This window comes from Melozone crissalis, unplaced genomic scaffold, assembly GCF_028551555.1.
Source record: "Melozone crissalis strain CALT ecotype California unplaced genomic scaffold, PUWL_Pcris_2 ptg000023l_1, whole genome shotgun sequence".
In the NCBI taxonomy this organism is placed as follows: Eukaryota; Metazoa; Chordata; class Aves; order Passeriformes; family Passerellidae; genus Melozone; species Melozone crissalis.
Genome location: NW_026535801.1, coordinates 16065101 through 16089444, shown reverse-complemented (window position 1 = coordinate 16089444; position 24344 = coordinate 16065101). Strand labels below are relative to the sequence as shown.

General features: G+C 40.2%; 1 protein-coding gene across 4 annotated transcripts in view; it reads right to left on the bottom strand.

Moving 5' to 3' along the window:
• Positions 1-776: 776 nt before the first annotated feature.
• INO80D (INO80 complex subunit D) overlaps positions 777-24344 on the bottom strand; it is a 45999-nt gene continuing 22431 nt past the window's right edge. For 2 of the 4 annotated variants that reach the window (XM_054277624.1, XM_054277625.1), the window contains 7 exons: positions 21157-21381; positions 19125-19234; positions 17082-17215; positions 15417-15634; positions 14866-15023; positions 12713-13905; positions 777-3201 (listed from right to left, as the gene is read on the bottom strand). In XM_054277624.1, the coding sequence (XP_054133599.1) occupies positions 12737-13905; positions 14866-15023; positions 15417-15634; positions 17082-17215; positions 19125-19234; positions 21157-21381 (2014 nt within the window). In that variant the 3' untranslated portion in view covers positions 777-3201; positions 12713-12736. Of the gene's footprint in view, positions 3202-6384; positions 6721-12712; positions 13906-14865; positions 15024-15416; positions 15635-17081; positions 17216-19124; positions 19235-21156; positions 21382-24344 lie in introns of those variants that run through there. The other 2 variants (XM_054277627.1, XM_054277626.1) reach the window with 2 other exon arrangements.

The window sequence follows — 24344 nt, the reverse complement described above, 5'->3', positions numbered from 1 at the left end:
AACCTGGCAGATGACCTCACCAAGGACACAGCTGCTCCCCCACAAGTCACAACCTTAAACACACTGGAGATGGAGACAGACAAGCAAAGCAAACATCACTGGAAGCACAAACCCTTGTGTCAGAAAGAAGAGAAGAAAGACTTCACAAAACAAATGGTGACAGGGAGATGCAGCAGCCATCTACTTACTGTGAAGTGTCCAAGGGGTAGCTCTGCCTAAAGAGAGGACATCCTTCAAGCTACTGTGGAAAAGGCACTCTGGGAGCTCAACCTTGGCACTGGAAGGGCAGTGCCAGCCAAGGCAGCCCTGTTGGCACAGGGTGGCACAAACAGCTGCTGTGTCCAAACAGTGTGGTGGTAATTCCCAGTGTCTGACCAGTGTAGGTCATATCCATACCTTGGCCTGGCAAGCCTGCCTGAGAGCTGAGCAGAGCACCAAGCAACATAATTTCTCATCCACATGCTATCACCAAATAACGCCAAACTCCAGCTTAACCAGTTTTGTTGATGAAGCAAGTATATATTTTTTAAATCTCAGAAAACATAACAACATACATGAGAAAATTCTATTCTATGTCGTTTAAATTATACTTCCTCAAACTGGAAAACAGGATGAAGAGGATCTGGTTCCCAGACCAGCGATCCAGAGCTAGAAAGCACTATAATTAGAACCAGGACCGAGACTGAAGACCCCAGGTTGTTAGCAAAACTAGTTAGCTAATGTCATTAGAAAGCAACAGAGAATAAGCAAGAGCCGACGCAGACTCTACAGCAATCTAAGCAAAGGACAGTTTAATAACTGTACTTACGATATGTTTTAAAAGGAAAAAAAATCACTTCATGGAGTAGGTTTCATCCTGGGCAATATCCATACACTTGGACTTGGCAAAATGGCTTGGAGAAGAGGGTTTCATCATAGTAAACACAGCTACTTCACAGCAAGATTTATTAATACATCCAAAAGAAAGAAAGAAAATCATTTTGTCACACTATATACAGATAATACATACAGTGTTTTATACACATATTACATCAGTTTTTACACAAGAAAAATATACATAAAAATGTAAACTTTTGTATACAAAAACCCTTAAACAAATTAAACAAGGACCAGATAACAAAAGGAGACCAATCTATTATCATTTAATTGATTTTTTTTTTTAAATGGTAATACAGTACATTCATTGAGAAGTATGAGGAACATGTGAGCCAACCTTTCCTATTTAAAGGGAAAGTACAAACACAAGCTTTCCTCCCCGCCCCTGGAATGCTGTCCGTGAGCCTCCAGCACTAGAGGTGGTGTGAGTTGCCATTGCTGCCAGGGCCCCTGAAGGAAGGAGCCCTTGTTCACCACACTGTCCCCAAGGGACACATGCACAGAAGCGAGCTGGGCTGGGCTGTTTGTGCGTATTAGCCAGGCTTCCAGCTAATACCATGAGACGGGACGCGGCAGTGCCCGTTTGTATGTTCCCTTTAAGCAGTCATTCAGTGGATTAGCCTTGCTGGAGGAAGTTGCTTATTTTTCCCAATGTATGGTATGCTGAACACATGTGTCAGATATGAGAGGGAAGAAGGAAGGGGTGTAAGAGACTGCTAATCCTTGCTACCATGCAGTTACTTCAAAATCAGGTACATTTGCAAGCTACAATTCACTGGTTCAAAATACACTGCCTCACCTTTGCTTTCCCACTGCAACTTGTTTACATTTTAAACTCTAGTGACCGAACAACTGTATGAGGCTCTTTGTTACAAGGCTGTTTCTGATATCAAAGCATGATCAAGCTACCTTTAAAATGACACCAAACACAAACTTCTCGGAGACAGCCTTAAAAAGAGAGAGCATTCCCTCTAAGCACTTCAGATTGTCCATTTGCCACCTTATTTTATTAAGTCTAGGATAAATATATTTACCCTGAACTGGAAAAAGGATATTGGTCGAGCTTGTGACATCTGTTTTGCTCCATTTGCAGATAAATATTTTTGGGAATTAGAGGGAAAAAATCCCAAAAAACAAAGCCAAATTTTAAAACCTCAGGCATAAAAGTAAGAAGGAAATTATTTAACATGTTGGTGAAAAAACAGTTGCAGAAACTTGAACTTGTTGGAAACAAACAGACGATAGATTTCAATGAAGGCTTCTCACATTAAATAAGTTAGACGGGTTATAGACATCTTCAATAAAAACATCCATCCTCCACAAAGTATGTTAAAATGAAACACAATAGTGATGCACTGGTATTTCTCCTAAAAAGGACAGAAGGACATGAAATCTCCTTAGTGATATCAGTACTATTGAATGTAGGAGGTGAACAATGATTTACAAAAGTAATGAGGGGAAAAGAAAATCACGAATCATTTATTATAATTGGACAAAAGGGGGATGGGACAGAATGTAATTACTGTATGCCTCAGAAACATCTAAAGGAAATAAATACTTAGAAACTTGTGTTTCCATTTCTTTCACCTAAATGAGTGTGGGAATAAGGGCTTGTCTGCTTGCTTTTGTTTTTTTTTGTTTCCTTATTTTTCTTTTCCTTTTTAAAATAACAACCTTTCTAGTAAAAATTCAAAAGACAATTACAAATGGCTTTAGATAATTAAAAGTCTCCTTTTTAAAATAAAACTTTGATAACACATTTCTCCATTTCTTCTATATAATGCAGCTTCAGTGAGAATAAGTAATAAGGGACAGCAATTTGCAAAAAAAAAAAAAACTGAGAAAAAAAATGTCAACCAAGTTTTCATAACATATACACATGTATATGCAGGACATCTACACTCTATATACATATTTAATATAGGTATGCATGAGTATATATCAGGAGATAACCAACAGGTACATTCTCCACATACACAAACTGAAATAGCGTAATAGGCGTGTGCGTATCAATCCACACTGTCCGCACGCAGTACACAGACATCCATACACACGCCCCAACACATGTATCATAGAAGCCATGTGTGACTGCATGAAAGCTCAGATGGAACAGTACACCAGTTACCTTTTTCTAACAGAAATGCAAGGAAGACAAAATTCCATGGCTGAATTGTGGCCAAGAAAAATTGTGTCATAGCCATATTGAAAACATGGAATCCAGTATGGCTCGATGACAGAACTGGAGCAGCATTCTCCTCTGAAACTGAAGCCTAAGATACACAGTACTTCAATGTGACTGAGCAGGTTGCTGACAGCTGCTTTCTGCTAAAAGGATATAGAAGCTCCATTTAGCCAGAAAACAGAAAATAAAACACTTCAGCCCATAATTTACTTGCATAAGCAATATTACCCAATACACAACTAGATGCAAAGTGCTAGCATGTTAATGGTCAACTCTGCACTCCATTTTAAAATCTGTTTTATGATCAAGTGTAACAAACTGTGTTTCTTTTGATATGTTTGATGACAACCCCATTGCTCAGAACAGAGCACAGGGCTGCCTTCTGCTTACTTCCTGTGTTACAGGAGATACAAATTAAACTTCTTTTTTCTCCCTAGGGTTGAAAATTGGAAGGTAGTATTTGGTGGGTGCAGTTTTCTCATTTTGACCATTTAAATATAATGCTGGGTTAACCTTTTAATATGCTAGGAAGCTCTGCATCAGGTTCCATGAAAAGTTTGTATTCATCTGCAAATCAATCACAGTCCTACTGAATCGCAATTGAAGCTGGGGAAGTTGCATAAGTTCAAGCAGATGCTCAGGGCCCAATTCAGCTACCACTCCAGTCACCAAGAGAATTTCCCTCATGCATAAGCAGAGCTGGATTGGGCCATTAAAGCTGATTGCTGCTAGCAAGAGAAACTGCAGAGATGCAGGGACAAGGAGGAGCTGGAATGGAGGCAATGGAGCAGGGAAGCAGAAGAAGTTGGCATTTTGCAAGAGGCCTCAAAGAGACTAAATAAAAAACAAAAGCAGAGACACAGAAAGGAAACTCCACTGCGAGGGCTGAGGTAACACAAGCCAACGGTGGCCAAGCTCAGATCAGTCTCTGAGTCATCCAGACCCCTCAGAAGAATTTAGAACAACTTGTCTGGCACAAGTGCTTACCTGTTACACATATGTTAGGTGGACAGTCCCTCTCTTTAGCTCACACACTCACTGGTGTTACATCTAATGTACAGGTGTGTGACACAAGGTATATTCCACCTATCAATCTGTATGCATGTATATATAGATTTAGATTGATTGCATTCATACATATTTATTGTACTTCATGAGGGCAAGTCCACATTCAGCAAAATGCTTCTGTTATCTCATATACAGATATACCTCTCTGTACACAAAAATGGGTCTATTCTCCTCCATAAAGGCATAAGGATTTATGCTCCTAATTCCCATTACCACCAAATAAGCAGAAGAAAAGGCCTCTGACAACTTCCACCTCCCTAACCTTTTGCCTCTATGCATATGTGCCAGAAACAAATTGTGGAGAGAAGGAAAGGGGGAGAGATGCCTGGGGGAGCATCAACATCATGATATGGAGGGGAATAAAAGAAAAATTGCAAAAAATTTCAAATTTCCATTCAATACTAGAAGCTCTGTTTTTCTAAAAAGGTTTTTAAAGTCACTGGGATCATCATAGAAGTGATACTGTATGAATAAATAACAATTAGGCTACGTTCTCCAGCCTAAATAGAACAATATGAAGAGTAAGCCAATCTGAAGAACGTTTCTGACTTCTCACAATTTCAAATGAGAACTCCCATAAAGAAATCTTTCTTCTCCAATTATGAAAAAAAGGTAAGTGGTAAAAATCAAATTCAGAATTTTACAGCCTAAATGAAACTCCTTTGACTGAATGCGTATTTTGTTCTGCAATCCCACAACAGAAATTTTGGGGCAAAATTGATACACACAAACATCCTCAGAAGAGAAAAAAAATCTGCTTTGGAGACAAGATCCTTTTAGGAATGGAGACCACTGCACAAACAGCACCCCTTCCAATCTAATTGGAAAACACAAGAACACTGATTGACAACATTTTCCAAGTCAGACCGTAGGAGATTCAGGTATTAATTTGCAAAGATACAGCAATTCTCATGCCTCTCCATCCCACTGAATGCAAACCTTCCCATTCAGTTTGTTCTGGAAAACTTCTTTCTTCCATCATTCCTCCTCCCCCATTTGTTTTATTTAAAGGCTGTCTTTGGGAGCTTGGTATTTTCATGGCATTTTAAACAGGGCTCAAAGCAACTCATTTGAAAAACAGTAAAATTGACATGATATCAGAGTTAGCCTCATAACAGAAGATTATATAGTAGAGAGTTTCAGTTATTTATATAACAGTGAGGACATAACAACCCCCTACTAAATAATCACATTTCTACAATACATTCCATCACCTCTTGACTACTTTTCTCTTTACAAAACTATGACCTACATACAATATACACATTCGTATCACACATACATCCCCCCCCAATGCATATTTTTGTGTGTATATATAATACATACATGCACACAAGCAGTCTAACTCTATTTATAAGTCACAGTGGGAATTCCTTTGTGAGGAAAGGAGGGGAAAATTCCTGAATAAGACACTGTAGATTCCTAATGTTCCAACTTTTCAAATTCCAACTCACAGAGCTAACTGGAAATAAATACATTTAAAAAAAGAAAAGGTCTTACAAACTTGGTTCACAACTCCCAGCTACAGTAGTTGGATTTTTAAATTTGATCTATTTACCCTGTAACTAAATTTCTAATCATAGGTACAAACCACGGATAAATTATTGCAGAATGTAACACTCAAAATTTAAAAAGAGTTATAGGAACAGTAATATAAGGGTTAAAAAGAGTTCTATACTTGTTGATACAGGATACCATTTTATTTTATTTATATATATATCTATATATAGATATAGATATCTGCAAGGTAGCAAAGAATAGCTGTACACCTTGACACGGCAAAGATCCAGTGTAAAAAGGTGCTTCACTAGTTTGTTTTTCCAAAAAAGCTTGTATATAATTTTATAGCTATTAAAAACACATATGCAACATAATTCATTACACTCAATACAGCTTTAGTATAAAACTTATAATTTATGAGGTGATGTTAATAGCATAAATTAATATACCATTTCTCTTAAAATCTACAATAAGTATTCTGAAAGCTCATTGGGGAAGGGTATCTTTAAATAAAAAGTTTAAAGCTGAGCGTGATGAAAAAGATTCTGTATGCTGAAGTTGAGATGAGAGCCCCGAGAAGAGAAAGAGTCCGTAAGCCAGACACTGTTGACTATAAAACTGAACAAAGATTTCTCCTTCTTGCGCTCTCACTTAGGTGACGCTCTACTTAAATTATTATTTACTTTTAAAACTATTAACTTTTTTTTCTTTTTTTTTTCTTTTTTTTTTTTCTTTTTTTCTTTTTTTGTTAACTGCCCTTATTTCCACAAGGAATCCCTGAGACATACCCAAAACTGTACAGTGAAGGTCATCACTGTTCAGAGAAACTGGTTCAACCCCTTCTGGTAGGATGTAGCTATTTTGCATGAGAATCAAAATGTCCATCACTTCAGAATGAATCTACTTGCACCAGAACCAACTACACTGTTTAAGATGCAGGTTAGAGAGTCATTTCAGGGTAAATCAGTCCACTCCAAGGTAGAAGCCAATGCCATCGCAGTTAGCTACATCAGAGCAACCTGCACCAAAGTTAAAGTTTTCCAGAGGATATCTGGGAACGTTACCTATCCAGAGTTCATCTCCGTGGGCACCAGCTGACAAGGAGAAAGCAGGTTAAACATTAGCATCACTGGACCAAGTTCAACATGCCTATGTGCTCACACATGGGTAACTCTGGACATCTCACTGTGTGTGTGTTTGGGGGACTAGCAAGAGGAAGAGGAGGAAGAATGCATTTTTCTACAGCAAGTACACTTTATGGTCAAAAGCCTAAAGTTCATCCTATTCACTTTCAGACCAAATTCTATGACCTCAAGTAGACTGAAAAGGTGCCAACACTTACTTCAAGGAGACAGATAAAGAAAGCCTTTTCCAACTATTGCTCTCAACTTACAGCCATGCTCACTTTGTCCTTTCATGCTTCCACTACATTACTTCATTCCACAGTAGCTACAAAAGGAGGAGAGTAAAACAGGGCAAAGCAAACAACTCAACAACCATAAGAAGTACCAGACAGCAAAGGGAAAATAGTCATTACCATTTGGGATTTTTTTTTAAAAGAGACAGAAGACACAAGTGAGAGATTTGTTTTAAGATGCATCTTTTCTAACTCCTTCTCCTTCCCCAAACTTTTTTTCCTAACAGTGCCTTTGTCTAGTTTTAAAGACAAGACTAAAACTTTAACTGATCAGAACTAAGGTTTCCTATGACCAGACCTCTCCTGAAGTCCAAGTTGAAGTTTAGTGAATGCAAATATAGATTTTTGTCACCAATCCTCCTTACTTTTATTTGGGCTTTTTATTTGTATTAAGAAAGAGTATTTAAATGTTAATTCGTGACTTTCTACTGATACACATCTCAAATGAAGAGGAACTTCTCAGAAGGTAAAATCTTGCTAAAAATGCCTCAGTGTTCACTGCTAGCATGTGCACTCCCATGATCAATGTTGTACCCTCAGTATCTAGTTCATGACATATTAGCATGCTGTGAAACATCTCCCTACTCACTGATCTGAAAAATACTTTGTTCTATTGCACTGTCATTCTAGCATCCAAATATATGTTATGAATTGCAGAAATCTCTCCTCCTGTTCATCTTACAGTCAGATTTGCTCAGAACCACAGAAGACTTACCAGCTGGCATAACTTACATTGGAGAAGTATCTGAGAATGGGAAAACAGATGCAAGAATGATGAAGAATGTGTAGTGGAAGGAAATAAAGGAGGTATGAGAAGTAGCCCACAAATCCCCATCATTAAATGTTACCCAGAAGATCAGAAAGACCTTGTGGTCAGAAGGTGAGAAAGACCTAAAGATCCAGCCAGCACACTAGCCCCAAACTATTCCTTCAGTTACTATTTCTGCCACTACTGGACCTTGCAAGAGGTCTGCACAGGAGAGTCCTTCACATGTAGAAACACAAAAGGAAAAATACCCCAGTTCCACCAGGGAAGCTGCCTGGACAGCCACACAAATGTCTCACTGCCCAAGGTCACTACAGGTAACTTTTCTATTGTTTGTTGGCTGAAAGCACCTCCTACCATTGTCCTGCAAGTCTTGAAAGGTTAACTGCAGGTAGCTGATCATCTAAAAATGTTTCCCTCTTCTCTGCCCAAAGGCTCATACTGCTGGAGAATTCATGAGCAGATTTAGCTCACTGCAGCACAAAGACAGGGAGAAATACCCGTGGAGGCCTGGCAATGCCTACAGGGATATCCAGCAGCAAGGAGGCTGCAGGAGCTCAGGGAACAGCTGGAGCTCAGAAGCAGCACAGGTAGCCACCAGGGCCAGCTTCTCAGGGAAGAAAACTGCCCACTGTCTATTGTACACCTTTGCAGGACTCTCTTGGCAAGCAGATTCAAACCCAGAATGCATGTAGATGTGGTTACAGCAAGATAAAGTTTCAAACTGAATATGGCTGCTGGTTTGCAGGCTCAGTCTGAGGTCTTTTTCCTCGGCCATGCCCCTAAAGCCAGTGACAGCTCACAACAGAAAATCCTAATTTTTCAATACTCATCTTCCTTTTATAAAAAAAATAAAATAAAAGGCCACTTCTTTTGGCTTCTCTCTGTTATTAGGTACAATTCCTCTTTGACAATTTATTTTCTCTGATTTTTGCCTAGCAGGCAATAAGCTTCTCAGGGCTTTCAGTGCTTTCCAAACCAGAACTGCAAATCCCCATTTTCAGTTGGAAATCTAGCTGTTACCATTTTCCCCACAGTGCCTGAGGCAGACCTGCAACTGTGCTACCTCTCAGCATTATCAATTTAGTGCCTTTATGCTCAGCCATACATAGAAGCATGCTACTAATGAGAAGGGATCTAAGCAAGAACCCAGAGGAACTGGAAGGCAGGAGGAGACAGAGTTCTTGTATCATAATTATGAAGCCAAAGAACAAATCAACGTTGAGGTATCTAAGTGTATATGGTTCCCCTCAAAGCTGGTGTAAGGTCTTCTTGGGTGAAAGGAAACTTCAAAGCATGTCTTAGAGAATGCCTTATGCACCAGAAGAGCATGAAGTTATTCCTGACAAGCCTCTGTACATTGTCAAAATTAATCTTGTGTTAAATACTTTTGTACAGAGACTAATTGAGGTGCTATTATTGCCAAAATTATGTAAATTATGTCTAATTTTTTTCATTCTTTAAAACTCCAATCTTATGTGAGGGAATTAACTTTTAGGTTCAACTAGCCTTATTCCATTTGTCAACACATAAAGGGCACAACAGGTATTGAGAATCTGAAATTGCTACACTGGCTCTTTGGTGAAGGGGTGACAGGATGCTAATTGCTATAAGAGCTGATACTCAAAAACATTTCATCTCATGAGGGAGCATGGAACCTACTCGGGAACCACATAAATAACAGCCTCGAGGACCACCTTAACCAGGCCAGCAGGATTTCCCAGAGGAAGAGGTGTGAAATATCTCTGACTACACATACCTCTCAATTAGATCTCTTGCATCCAACAGTAAGACACTGATGCACTGAAGTCAACATGTTGTGTGGGTGTAGAAAGCCACCTGGAATGATCCACCTTGTAAAGCTAAGATCAAGACCCGTAACTGCTTGGCAGCCATGAAACCATGAAATCGGTGGTAGTGAAAAAATGAGAGGTGAACCAGGAAAAGGCAAGAGCGGTGGCCCGTTTCAGAACACTGTGGCAGACAGGACAGGGAGATTCCTATTTCAATTGTATACAAACTGAAGTTTATTTTTGAAAGTGCAGCTTTATTGCAAACTTAGTTTGCTCATGGAAAAATGTAACGCAGTCAGTTTTCAGAGAAGAGTCGTCAAGAGATACACAAAGATTGAAATCTAAGTGGGGAAGAGACTTGATGTCCCAAGCTACTTTAAAGAAACTCAGGCACATAAAGGCCATTGATTTCAAATGGTAATAATGGGCCTCCATTGCTCTGATAGCTTCTGAAATTCCCTGTCTAAATCAATGCACAGATTAGGAGCTGGGTTCTGTTCTGAGTTAGACCAGTACAAACTCACTGTGACCTCAGACTGGAAAGCTCCTCTGTAATTTACACCAACACAACCAAGCAGAACTCGGTTCTCAGCTCCTATTATCCTCTCTTCCCTCCCAGCATTTGCTAAGAAAGAGAAATATGGTGTGGGGCAAATATACTCTGCACTAGCTGCAGCTTCATTAGAAGTTTGATGGGCACAAGAACCATTTCAGGACCAAAGTCCTGAAACCGATACATAGAAATTAACACCCTCTAAAACTACATGAATTCACAAGCAGATTAAGGAATTAACCATTTGGTATACTAGTTCTCCACTTTTTTTCAGTCAGACATCGCAGCACATTGAAGAAGGTAGATGAACACAACAAAAATCATCTGCAAATCAAACAGTTGTCTCCTCAACAAAGTACGGGTAACATAATATAAAGATAAATAAAAGCCTTGTCAGATTTGCCTCATTCACAATTATCACTGGGCATTCCTCAATCAGCAGGACAATCACAAGCAGGATTTCATAGGCTTCAATTAAATTTTTTATGTACTTTAAAAACATTGAAGTGTTACAAACATATTTAAATCACCACTTAAAATATCCGGCTTATATTATTAAGATCTATTTTACCAAGTATGAAATAATGACTTCATAACAACAGAAGCATGAAAATAATTTTTGTTTCTTCCACCCATATACAACTGCAATTTCAGAAAAAGACATATGCATCATCCATACTCTTTTATATTTAAAGAGGACAGATCCTTCAAGAAAAGAGGGATAATATGATTGCTACAATAATAAGAAGACACAAGACCTATCCCATTTAAACTCTGTTCCTTAGGAAGATGGAAGGAGAGGTTTGGGTCAGATATTTTGGTGTGTGCCTGACTGCTAACGAAATGAATTTCTATAGCAACTAAACTTCATTCAGTGATCCTTTCCTCAGAAAATTTATTAAGCCTTCCTATTACATGTGCTTGGTTCTCTTAATTTCCTGAAATAGACTGTAATTCACACAGGTAGAATAAAATCCATCGTCTACAGTACAAGACTGAAATGTAGAATTTTCTACTGTCTCTCATCTGCATCTCTGAAACAAACCAAGGAGAGTAGAGACTTGTATTAAACAGGAGTTACTTTTACAGTCACAGTCATGTACAATAGCAAGTTTGAGCCCTAGAGAGTCATAAGCAAATTCCTTCTTGATAAGGAGATACAAGTAAACACCTCAGAATTTCTGCTGCTATTACCTCTTGGTTTAAAGAACAAAATTAAAAAGTAATAACTATTTTAAGAAATCAAAAACCTAGCTGATTCCTTTCTTTAGGAATTGCAATTACTACCAAAGAGTGAATAGTGTCATTAGCAGGTGATCAGCACAAACAAAACCATCCTGCAGACAGAAGAAATTGTTACCTATTTTGCATTAGTGATTTCTCTTTTGGTTTGCCATGACTGGTGATAGGTACCTGCTAGTTCCTTACATTCAGCTTCCCAAACAGAGCATCAAACCCTACAAATGTTGGAAAAACTATATGGCTCTCAGGGGATTAAAAACTGTCCAAGAAAGTCTCACTAGTCAGACATATTGTGAGAAATGCATCCATTTGAAAGTTACAATGGGTCTGACCTAGACTTGTGTGGATGGGCAGAAAACCAACCTAATTCTTCCTGTTTCAGCTGGGAAATTCCTGTCAGCCTGTCAGGCGAAGAGTTCTAGACAAAGACACACTTGAAAAGGCAAATCATCAATGCTACAAGGCCACAGTAATTCAGCAAGGAAGGAAATTTCTCACAGGAATCTTCTCTAATCCATGATCTATGTTTCAATCCTTCTGTTTCTTTTTGTTTTCCTGGGCTAACTTCGTAACAGCCTTCAAATTTATGGGCAACCAGTCAACTGATCTCTTTGTTACTTAATGAATTACAAATCGTGATTAAAAAAAACCCAAAAAACAACAAAAATCAGCATGCAGTAAGAACAGTGACCAGTTCTGGAAGGGGACAACTACTTCTTCACCAAAAGAAGAAAAGGAATCGCTGCTCCCTGCACCCCAAACACACACACACACGGAGGAGGTCAAGAGACTATTTCAAGAAACTGCCAAACTCATCCTTGAATTGTGATCTTGACTTCAGTGCACCACTCTCAAATCAATGTGTGCAGCCAAGTTTTCTATGCCAAATGCTACCTTTGGAAAAAGAGTAAATAAAAAAAAAAAATCAAGAGATTTCTGCCCACTGGAAAACCTTCTACCAGATGCTAATGGGATGGCAAGCACTGATCCGAACCCTAGGGAACAGTAACATGCATCAGTGATCTGAGGTATCTTCCCATTTCTAGGTCTTACTGCTAAGATCATTTACATCCAGTAACTGTGCTGTATCCTTAAGGAATTATTGGGGAACAGTGAACCTGCCTGCAATAAATGAGCACCGGTGCCTGACGAGCACATGTGAATGCTACAGCAAGGTTCACAGAGGGCTAACCCTGGTCAGTACTGAAGCAGGGGTTTTCTTCTCAACCCCCTCTTAAAAAAAAGGGAAGAGAAGACAGACAAAATAAAGAGAAAGGAAGAAAGGAAAGATAGAAAACACAGGTCCCCCATCTACCTGCAGGGAGCCAGGCAGACAAGCTCAGTTGGGGGTGGTGAAGGGCGCGGATGCGTTATTGGTACTGGTAGCGGTGGCACCGGTCACTGCGAAGCCCGTGGGAGGAGCTATGGAGCTGTGGCTGGGCTGCAGGTCCTTGGGAATGCCACTGTGGGAGCTCAGCTGGTGCCCAAAGGCTGCGCTGAACTGAGGGAGCTGTTGTTTGGGGGAGGTGGAGCCCATGAGTTCAGCGGAGGCAGGACCCATGCCACTGAAACTGGTCTGCGGTAACCCCGGAAGCACACTGGAGCTGTTGGGGGTCACTGTGGCGAAGGCAGGCTGTGTGGTCTCTGAGTGCGAGGTGGTAGGTGGTGTGGACAGGGAGGTGGACAGGAGGTGTCCATCTGCACCAAGAAGGTTGCTAAACGGAGAGGGGTCCCCAAGATTGACAGGAAGATTTCCCCAGTGAGTTCTGGGGTTGACCACCCCGCTAAGTGGCACATCCAGCTGCGTTGGGAGCAAGTGCTGTGCCATCATGGGCATCTCTGCTGAGAAGGTAGCTGCCAAGTTATCACCAGAAAAGGATGTGGTGTGAGGGGATGTGATATGGTCACTGTAGGGAGACGGCACATGCTCACTATCATAATGGCTTCCATGGGGTGAGGAGTGTGAATGGTCACTGCTGTATTGCTGTCGTGAGGTGATCAGGTCATCTGCCTTGCTCAGCAGCTGGGCAGGGTGGGGCCTCTGGGAGGCATGGCTGCCATCATGAAGTCCATGAAACTGTCCCGGGAAGGCTCTCTCCCCAAGGCCACTCTGGCTTATCAGAGTGGCAGAAGTAAGGCCAACGTTGGCTGGGGCTGAGAACTGCCCCTGGATCTGCCCTGCCAGGGGCGTAGGTGGGTTGGACAAGGTAGCAGAACGGAGCAAGTTCTCATCCAGCTCCAGAGCGGAGAAATTATCGTGTACTATACGCCCATTCAACAGCTCCCCCAGATCCGTGTTAACCTCTCGACTCAAGGACTGCATTCCTGGAGCTCCAGCACCTGTAGAGAACACCCCTATCGCTCTATCTGACAGCTCCTGAACTGGCACACCATCTGTCTGTGTAAGTACTCCAATGGTACTCAGGCACTCTAGAGAAGTTACAGCCTGCAGGGCCCGTTCCAGTTCTTCAGCTTCTTCTGTGGTTGGAAGAAGATCTCCATTTTTACCTGCAGAAACAGGGACACCACCAGTTAGTGCACTGCTCTCAGGTGAGCCTGGCCCTGGCACTCAAAGGATGAAGATGTACAGACAGTTCAATACAGAGCTGCACTGTATGATAACCTTCCAGCATGGCTTGCAGTACACAGAAAGTGTCATTCATCAGTGTTCACTAGACAAGCAAGGTAAGAAAACCATGAAATTACACCTTCCTCTTCAATTGAAATCCCCCTCTGCCTGATCTCTTCCACATACTATAGTAGGAGATGCCTCTTAAACTTCCTAGACTTAAAAGTAAAAATGCTTAAATAAGATCTTCAATGCTGCAATAACACATGGTCCTCTTTCTACTTACCACATTACAGCCTGGGCCTAAAATTTACAGAGACAGTATAATTCAGGTTAATTTCAATTCAAACACAGTCTGATGTCACATTGTATCAGAAAATGACCAAAGAAATCACGTACCCAACTCCAGGCTGTTCTAATTTCTTTGTTATAAGTTATAGGTACTGAGCTTTAGAATGCAGAAATTCAAGAACATTTCTGATCAAAAGCTAGTTTCAAAAATGTATTTAAAGATTTTATTCTCACTCTCTTTTTATCAAAGGCCAGCATTGACTGTGATTCCAGCCCCACTCGATGGCAGAAAGATGCCATTACTGAGAACACTCTTGATTAAACTGTAACACTGACAGGCAGTAAAAATGTAAAATGAATTATTAAAATACTAAACCAATTATGGTTCTCAGAGCAGTAATTACATGAGCAAGCAGAGAACTATGCACACAGCCTTCTTAAAGTCTGCTTTACTTCAGAGCTCCCAAACAATAGAGCAAACACACACTTCCTTCTCTAGAATTTATTACCTCTGTAGGAAAGCAAGCAACTCCTCAAAATGCAGTTTAGAAACACTCAATTCTTCAGTTCACTGACTGTGTTCAAGCTAGCATAAAATAAAATGGTACCTTCAAAGAAATCAAAATCTTGCAAGTCATCAGGCAGCCGTGGCAGGACATCAGAGAAGTCCTCCTGATTCAATTCCAAGTCATGTGGAATGTCTGTGATTTCATTGGCGATATCATCAGGCAGCTCATCAGCACTGAGCTCTGGAGTGGAGGGGCTCCTGAACAGAAAGGAACATTAGTCCCTGGTGTTCAACTCTGCTTGCTCCAAAGGACAACCCATCAGTGCACATCCATCTACAATGGATGCTTCCCCACACAGTCTTTCCTCCATTATCTAGGTAAAAAAAATGCTTTTAGGTAGTGTCTTTAGGAAGCTTACACTTAGGCTACTCATTAACTACATAAGAGGCAACATCAGGAGCAAAATATTTTACCCATCAAACCCAATCATTGCTCAAAGCCAAAATGACCCACCACTTAAAGGTTTTTTTCAACAGCCACATGGAGATGCAATTTTTAGGCCTGCTCCAGATGCTGCTTGGCAGCTTTGTACAAAGCTCACTGGCAGTGCTCAGGCCAGCAGTGGGAAAGTGGGCAGGAGCAGCACTGACCGTATGTGGGGTATCTCTACTGGCAGTGAGACAGTGGCAGGCATGGTGAGGTTCCCTTGGGGCACCGCAGGAGGAATGGGTTTCTGGGGCCGGCGTGGGCCTCGCCTTCTCTTCTTCTTGTGTTTTTTGGTAAGTGCAGGTGGCTTCGTTTTTTTCCTGGGTTTCCTCTGCTGCTGGTGCTGAACTTTACGGGAGCTGTCCCCTCTCAAGAAATTATCCTTTGGGAGCAAAACAATACCAATGGGAGCATATTAAGAACAAGTATTACTTTCCTAGCTTTTTTCACCCTGGTCATTCCACAGACATGTGGAATGTAATGCAAGAGGAACTGTTACCTTACACCCAGACACAGTTTCAAAAATTGAGCTGTTTCCTTCCTCAGTGACCCCAATGGCAAAAATAACATAGACCAAATTTTGAGATATTGTGAACTGGAGATTGTGCAGTGTCACTTTAAAAATTATCATAGCAAACCCTAACTAAAAAGTGCACAACCATAACATTTAGCAGCACTCCTGTAAGTATTAAAGACAAAACACTGTTGTGAGGTGGTGTTAATGTGGATAATGTGCAGCAGCTGAAGCCTCAATCCTCAAGTGCCTGCTGACATAACAGAGGGACAGCACTGAGGAGACAAAATTAACACTGCTGGACTAGAATAAGGATGTGGGTAAACAATTATGGCCTCATTGCTTCTGAACAGCAATCACTGACACATTAAAAAATAAATCAAACCATCATCAGTCTTCATCATACTGGGTACGGCAGAGGGTTATATTTGTTACAGAGGTAAACCTTGAGCGACATACTGAAGATTGCCTTGAAAGGGGGAAACCCCATGCAGATCTGTGTAGCACAAACCCTCACATTTTAATCCAAAAACTCTCTAATTCACAATTATTGGAGAAGCTGGGCAAAAACAGTAACAAAAAACTTTTAATAACCCAACTAAACAAAAGAAAAAAAGAAGTTTTACACCTAATTGAAGGTAGGACAAGAAGCCTTGAAGGAGGGGCAGGACAGAAGTGGGTTTGTGAATTATCCTAAAAGTTTTGTTCTGGAAGATTGGTGTCATAAAAAGGAGAGCAGAGGACATCAACTTCATTTCTGCATTCTCTCAGCCTGAGGTAGGCCACTGCTTTTACTCTGGGATCCATGGATCCCTGAAGGAAGTTCGAGATAAATTCTAATAGTTACTAAAAGGTTAATAAAGTAGCAACCCCATTATTTCCATCCTTGCAATTGCTCTGTACATTACTTTGGGCCCCGTGTACTGAGACTGTTTAAGATGCAGTGTTCTTAATATCACACTTATATTACATTCAGATCCAAGGACCAGGAGTGACCCCAAATAAAATGACCACAGGATCTCTCACAATGATCTTCTATTTCTCAATTTAAGACAGCAATCGTATTTTCTCCAGTGAAGAATATTCCCATGTATACTTCATTATATCCTCAAAACTACATAAAAGATTGTCACAACATACTTTATACTAACTGGGAATGTTTGTCAAGTTTTACCCTTTTAAGAAAAATAATAGCAAACAATCTCTTAAGTTCATAAACTTGCTAGTGGTCAAGGAAGACTTCATAGGAACACTGGGGTTAAAACTCCTGATCACGCCAATACACAAATAAATACAATGATGGCTTTGTACTTACCATTTTTTTGGCATGTTCTTCGCACAGAGGTGTTTGATGTGTAATGTCAAAAACTGGCACAGAGCACTGCTGACCATCTGCAAACTTGGCTGTGCAACTCGAGAAGAGCTGCTGAGAACGGTTCAATAAGATATCTGTGCATTTGTGCATCAGGAATAACACAAGGCAGTGGTGGAGGAACGCCCTTTGATTTATCAATCTGATAAAGATCAGAGCCTTCAACTCTATCTGTCCAATGATACTATTTTTAATGAGTGCCTTAAATTTGCTATTCAAGTTCAAAGCTAGGTAAGGCTCAAACCCAACTTTTAAAGTGAAAAAACTGCATTCATGCAGAATCTCTAATGATTTTATTATATACTGATAGTTTTATAAAAGCAGCTATTTCACTAATGAGTTCTTAGCAAAAAGAAGCCTTTTCCTGGAGCCTTAATCAATAGATCAATAGTAGCAGTTGGAACAGTGTAGTCAACAGGACTATTTCCTTACAGACTAATGACAATCCATACTGAAACATTAAAGAAAGAGTATTTCTTAATTCAATCTTTTAAGGTACATTCTTGGCATTTATCTTTAGAGCACAGACAAAGAAGTTTCAAGATCCTTCCTGCTCCTCTGAAAAAAAAGATGTGCAAGCAGACAGAAAGGTCAAGTAAATCCAAACGTAAGCTTGCTGAGATTTCCTTCAGAAAATCCGTAGCAGGAGTAAAAATGTTTCCAGACTTACAGCAAATCAAACAGATATTTCATTGTGTCTTTTTTCAAACAGCACTAGAAGTACTCCTTCCATCTTGAACAGTTCTCAGACCTCAACATCACTGTGTATGTTTATAAAATGTTAAAACAAAAAAAAAGGACAAAGAAAATTAAAAGCTTGCAGAACAATCCAGATAGCAGACTTGGATGGATGAGTCAGAACCAAGAATCTGTTCATTTCAGAGAAGAAAATGAAGAGAGAAAAAATGGGCATACATGCAAAATCACTAGTCTTGACTACCCTGCTCTACACACAGCAACAAGAGAGACCACTTAAAATTAAAAATTACCCAAACAAAAAAATCCCATCAGAGCCATGAGGCAAATCCCAAATACAGCTGTATGCCATGGTACTCTCTCATAGAGGTTTTGAACTGCTCTGCAAACTGCTTTTAAGCAGCCTGCAAAAAATCAAACAATAAAAACAAGGCATCTGCAAAACAAAAAGATTGGAAAGGTGCTGCAGTCTGACAGTAGCTGGGTGCATCAGCACTAGTCACTTTTAATACCAAAATCAAAAGTTCCAACAATAGGAGTCACCCCAACAAAAGCACCAACAATTCTTCAGCCAAAAACAAAAAAAAAAAAAACCAAACCAAAGTCTGCAGTAATTTTAAGTATTACAGGTCATAAGTCTGCCTTTTTATAGTCTTCAGAACCAAAACTCACACCTATTGTGCTCTCTTCTTTCTGAGATTTTCAGCCATTGACTTCCAACATTCTTTCTAGGTTTTGTTTGAAATTCCAAGCACAGGGAACCCTTCCTCATCTGGACTAAGAGGTTCTGTGACTCCTTCTATTCTGCTTCTTTAAACAAAGCAAAGTATGATTTCTATCTTTCTAGTCAGTGTAAGCCCTGTTTTTATACTATGTATAAAATCCTTTTTCCATGAAACTGGCACAGGAAGATGGTCTATTGGAACCTACCAAGACCTGTATGAAAGCCAGGAGGCTGAAAGTCCCATTGTTTGTACCAAGTCATTCTGAGGGATGATCATTTTGCAAAGGTTTCTTGCCCACACTAAATACAGCTCACAAAGTAAAATGATGTTCCTATTACAAATACCAGTAGAGACTACTTATCCTCAGTGTCTACACACCTGAATCACACAGCCGAATGAAAAGCAAAGGAGTTGCTTTTGTTAGTATGATGACATACTAACAAATAGGCATTTCTTTGTGAAAACTTAGTTATCATGCAAAAATCTAACAAACAAAGAAAAAACCTCCTAAAACAGAACAGCCTCCATGCCTGAATGCCACTCCCAAACAGAGTTAAGAGGATACGCTGAAAACAGTGCCTGGTGAATGGAAGGGCCTTGTTAGTGCACTGCTCTCCCTTCGAAGTCCCACTGCAGGTTGTTGGTTCTGCATCTCTCTGCCTTGCTTGGCTTGTGCTGAAAAGAAAGCATAAAAGAGTTTACAGACAAAACCCCAGTCTTGTGGTTACTTAACATAGTTATTATACTCAATGTAGCACAGTAGGATGAAAAATTGTAGCACACATGTGTGTGTCATGATCCTGATGGGTGCACACTACTAACAAGCTCTACACAGGGACACACAATAGATGTCAATGACAGGTGAAGGTGTGACTGTAGTAACAGGATTATTTCTTATTTCACAGGGCCTTAATTGTAATGAGAGGTGCTATGTGCTACTACCATGTAAATATTACAACACCTTGCAACAGAAAGGGCAGCAATAGGTGAGTGTCAACACAGGTAACCCTCAAAATGAGGTCAGTCTTTAGAATTCAATGTACTGGGTATGCCTAGATGGGAGTCAAGTGCACTTTCAAGCCTGTTCATAAATCCAAACATGCCGAGCAACCCCAGAGCTTACATGCAAGCATGTGCTCAGACAAACTTAGACTGAGCTCTGGAGTGGCAGAGCCTGAGCGTGCTCAACATGGATAAAAGCTCTCCTTCATCAACGTGCTACAGCCCAATCCACCAGCAGGTGCCCGGGGCTCCCCCAGCACAGCCTGTGTGCTCTGAGCCTGAGCTGCAAGCAGGCGCCAGGCAGCGGTGAGGACGGGCACTGAAGCGTTACACAGCTCGCTCGGGTGAGCCTGCTCTCCAGGCACGCGTCACCTTCATGGAGATAAAGCTGCCGATTCCAGGGCTCACTTGCACCTCTGGACACGTTGTTTTCTAGGTTGACAAAAAGTTGTCTGTAGCCTGACTGTTTTCCTTCAGCCATTTCTGTCATCAACTGTACTTTGACTGAGCAAAGTTTTAGTTAGCAGTATTACTCCTGTGAAAAATTTTCTATCTGAAAAGACTCTGTGGTTACTTAAATTGACCAGAGCAGTGATGACAGGCATACCTGGCTTTGCTGGTCTACCCAAAACAATGTAAACCTTTTTTGCTTAATAAAAGGGAAAAATAATAGGGAAAAAAAACCAGCAAGAGCTTGTGAGTTTAGGTGAACTTTTGCCGTAGTGTTTAAGTTTGGAGAAATTTATACACAACTTTGTAAGCCAGTTATGGAGACTTCTACATTACACCTCAGAGCAGTTCTTCAGAATCAGTCCACCTCCCCAACAACGAACACTTCAATTGTCATGAACTACATCCCACTGAACCAGGAACAAAAGCATCCCATTAAACACAATATGCTCACAGTACCTAGCTCCAATCTGCATCTCATACTATACACTGCACCCCACAGTCACACATCCTGTAAAGCAAAACCCCAACAGCAAAAGGATGCTTCTGATACCCCAAATGTAACACCAGGGTTCAGACTTAGTCTGTTCCTCCATGAATATGAATCAACCAACTCTCCATATGCTGAGAGCTAGAGGGATGTTGACATTATCTAGAAAGAATTCCCACAGAAGATAACCTTCAAAGTTGTTAGAAGTTATGTATTTTGTCGCCAAGTTTTATTTAATGTTAGATTGAGTTAAATCTAACAAAAAGCATGAGCTTAAATTTGGTTTGCTGGGAAGATAATTAAGAGGAGGTACAGACTTTTCAAAAAAGCTGTCTGAAAAACAAAATCTGAATTGGAACAGTGAACTACAGACCAGACTGCACACCTTCTACTGGCACAGTAAAGGACCAGATATTTGGGCACAGAAACTGCTGAACAAACCATCCACATTCTACAACATAAATCTGGAGAAGGCCTGTCTTCATGGAAAACTGTACTCCATGTTTCTTTTTCTCCACTGACAGGCACTTATGTGTCATGTTCTCCTGCCTCGTGTGTGACTCCCGTTTCAGAGCTCATCCCTTCAGCTGCAGGATGCTCAGCCCGTGTCCCCCTGGCCAGCCCCAGGCCCGTGCAGCAGCAGGGCAGGTCTAACCTGGTGCAAGCACACGCTGCCCTCCGGAGCTCGTGCAGGAGCTGCCCTGCGCGCTCGGGCTCCCGGCTGGCCGCCTGCAGCAGCGCCTTCCGCAGCGTGTGCCGGCATTTCTTCTGCCGCGACTCTGCCCGCTCCAGGCGGCACAGGTGCTTGTATTTCTGCTGAAAGTAAGTGCAAAGTCTGGTCACCCTGGAACTCCTGTCATCTGCATTGTCATCATCGGACCTGAAGAAGGGAAAATAAAAACAAATATACTTTAAGATACTACGTTTTTTTCCCTGCTAAGCTAATTTGTCATTCTAATGGAATTGTTAAATTGGCATCCCTCTTCTAGCCACACAAACATCCAAATGCTGAATCAGGCAGTGTTACTTGAGAAATAGCAAGAGCAGGATCCCTTCTAAATTCTAAAGGTATTTGCCCTTCTTAGTACGTCATTATTAGAGATTACATCAATTTATCATCAAGTCTGACACATTTAAATGTCTAGAGCCTGCTGTTCAAAAAGAAATCTATACTGTTAACCTTTATTTACTGTTGATGTCACAGCAAATGAGACCAATCTTAAATCAAAGTGCAATTAATGGAGAAGACAAGGGTGGGGAATTGTGTAGTGGAAATTTATTGAGGAACAATCATGCTGGAGAAGATGGTCAAATTCTAACAGGTACCTAAGCTTCTGACTTCTTCCAATTCCTTTTACTTTTCCAGGTGGCATATTCCTTTTTAAACCAAAATACACACTATTAACAGCTAACAGCTGATACTGATTTCCCCTTGCTGCAGAGTTGCAGTTGAGTTACAGTACAATAATAGAGAAGAAATTCATATTTAACTCAAAGATACTGAGGGAAAGATCAAACCACGGCCAAGCAATGATCAGAAGAAGGACTAATCCAACTCTCTGTTGGCTTAAGAAAGCCCTTCTCCATTTGTCTTGGCTCTCTGAATGTCCAGGCACATATAAACAAGACCATCAAACCATGTCAACACATTCAGTTAAATGAAGTAAAAGTCAGTTAAATTAAACAGAAAATCATCACTGGAACTTGTTAAAACAAGGTCCATGAAGCTACCCAGAAGTTCTCCACAACAAGCACTAGTTTGCAGAATAAGGTTTTTTTTTCATGGAGCAACAAAATGCATGTGCTAAATCTAAGCAGACTCTGTTTTTTCTCTAATTTTTACAGGAGTAAAAAAACTCATGAGTCTTTCCTCTAATTTTTTTCCTATAGAACAGAGAAACTTTTTGCCAACTTTCCTATCTGTAACACAAAAAAGGGCAGGGGAGAGAAGAGAAATCCAAGCAAATGAAGCAAATCAAAAGCTGGCAGTGTTCAGAGCCCGTGGGACTGCATGAGCTGACACCCAAACCTGCACACAAAAAAGGAGGCCACCACTGAGACACAAGAGATGTGAAATACCAGCCATGCTATTTACTAAATAAAGTAAGATCCAGAAATGCAGACAGCAGGTCTGTCCCTGAAAGGCAGTATGGTGAAGACCTACTTTCTTTTCTGCAAAGTCTGACTCTTTTTACACACAGGCCAAATGGAAGAGACTGCAGCCATCTCCACTAAGGCTTTCCACAAGAACTCTGCAGCAGCAAACATTGCCTTTGACACAAATGCATGTTTTTGTGAAGTTTCATGTAAAGTCAACCATATGTATTTTGTCTATTAAAACAATTTACAGCTTATTTTCTAGAAGCATAAATTACAAGTAATTAACTTCTGCAACTACATGCTTAGTGGCAAATACAATCTATGTTAAAAATATTTAACATATGCAATGTTTAGAATATTTTTACATTGAAAATTAAAAGAAAATACACTTTTAAGATCTCTTAGGAAAGAGTGCTTCCTGGGGAAAACTACCTGTTTAGAAAAAATTGACTGTGGGCTATTTAATATAGATTTTCCTTTTCCAATGTATTACTAAAAGAGGAAAACATAGATAGCATATATATTTATTGGTAAGTTTAATATCTTAGATATTTCATTACTGCTCTGGGCCAAGACTTTTAAACAAAGTTACTGATTTAATTTTAAATATGGTTAAAAATTAACTTTATGAATACCAGAAGTATTCCTTAGGGGAAAGAAGTTTCTTTCATGTGGAAAGAGTGTTTTTTAATGCACATTTCTCTATATTTGAGACTTTTTACTTCTCTCACATTGAAAGAGCCATTGTATGCTAAAATATTTTTGACCTTCAGTTTATGAGATCTTTTTAAAAAACAGACAAATACATATATCAAAGGTATAGAAAGAAATCACGCCTGCAGCGGGCAAGGGCTTATTTTGAGCCAAAATTTCTAAAAGCCAATTTCTAAAAGCCTGTTCAGAACTTTGTTCCCAGGCCAGTAAGATTAGCCAAAACATTTATATGTTCAAAGAAACCTAAAAATATCAAAATAAAACCTTTTTTCTTCAGTAGGCATGAAAATGAAAGATACTTTTATTGTTGTTCTTTCATAAACAAGTTTGCCAAATTCTATTTAGTTTATTCTCCTAAGCTGGATATAAAACTTCTGAAGTTCAACTTAACGTGTGGCATTTCATTTTTACAAAGAATTCTGAAAGTGCACACAAGCCATTTGATAATCCAAAATGCTTTCTCCCAACCCTTCCCTTTCAGACTGTCATGTGGAAACATCAGGGGGATTACTGCTGAGTGTTCCTGAAGAAAACAAAGACAGCACAAAGCAGCAGAAAGAAGAGCAAAAGGGTGAGCAGCCAGGCACCACCAGGGAATGAGGAGAACATGCTCTCTACTCTGAGACAACCCAGCAACTACACTTCAAATCCCTCCTTACAGAGTGTTTTGAAGAATCTTCCCTTCTTTCTTTTAGTTATTCTACTTATTGGGAGTTATTAAATCCAACTTTTGACAACACAGTGTTGATATTTAATCCTTTGAGGGAGGTGGTATGAGGAGGGACACTCCTTTTTCAAACTTGCTACTTGAAACGTTTGCTTTATCTATATTTCAGAGTATGAAGCGAAAAAATATTTTGTTATAAAGTTATTTGTTTTCCAGCACTTTCTAAGATACCAGACTCAGTAATCAAATAATCTAGGGGGAAGCTTCAGGAATCTGCAGCAGGGAACAGCCCCTGCTTGCTCTCCAAATTGCTGCTCCCACAAGGGATTCCTCCCACCCAGCAACCTTCTCTGCCAGCAGCC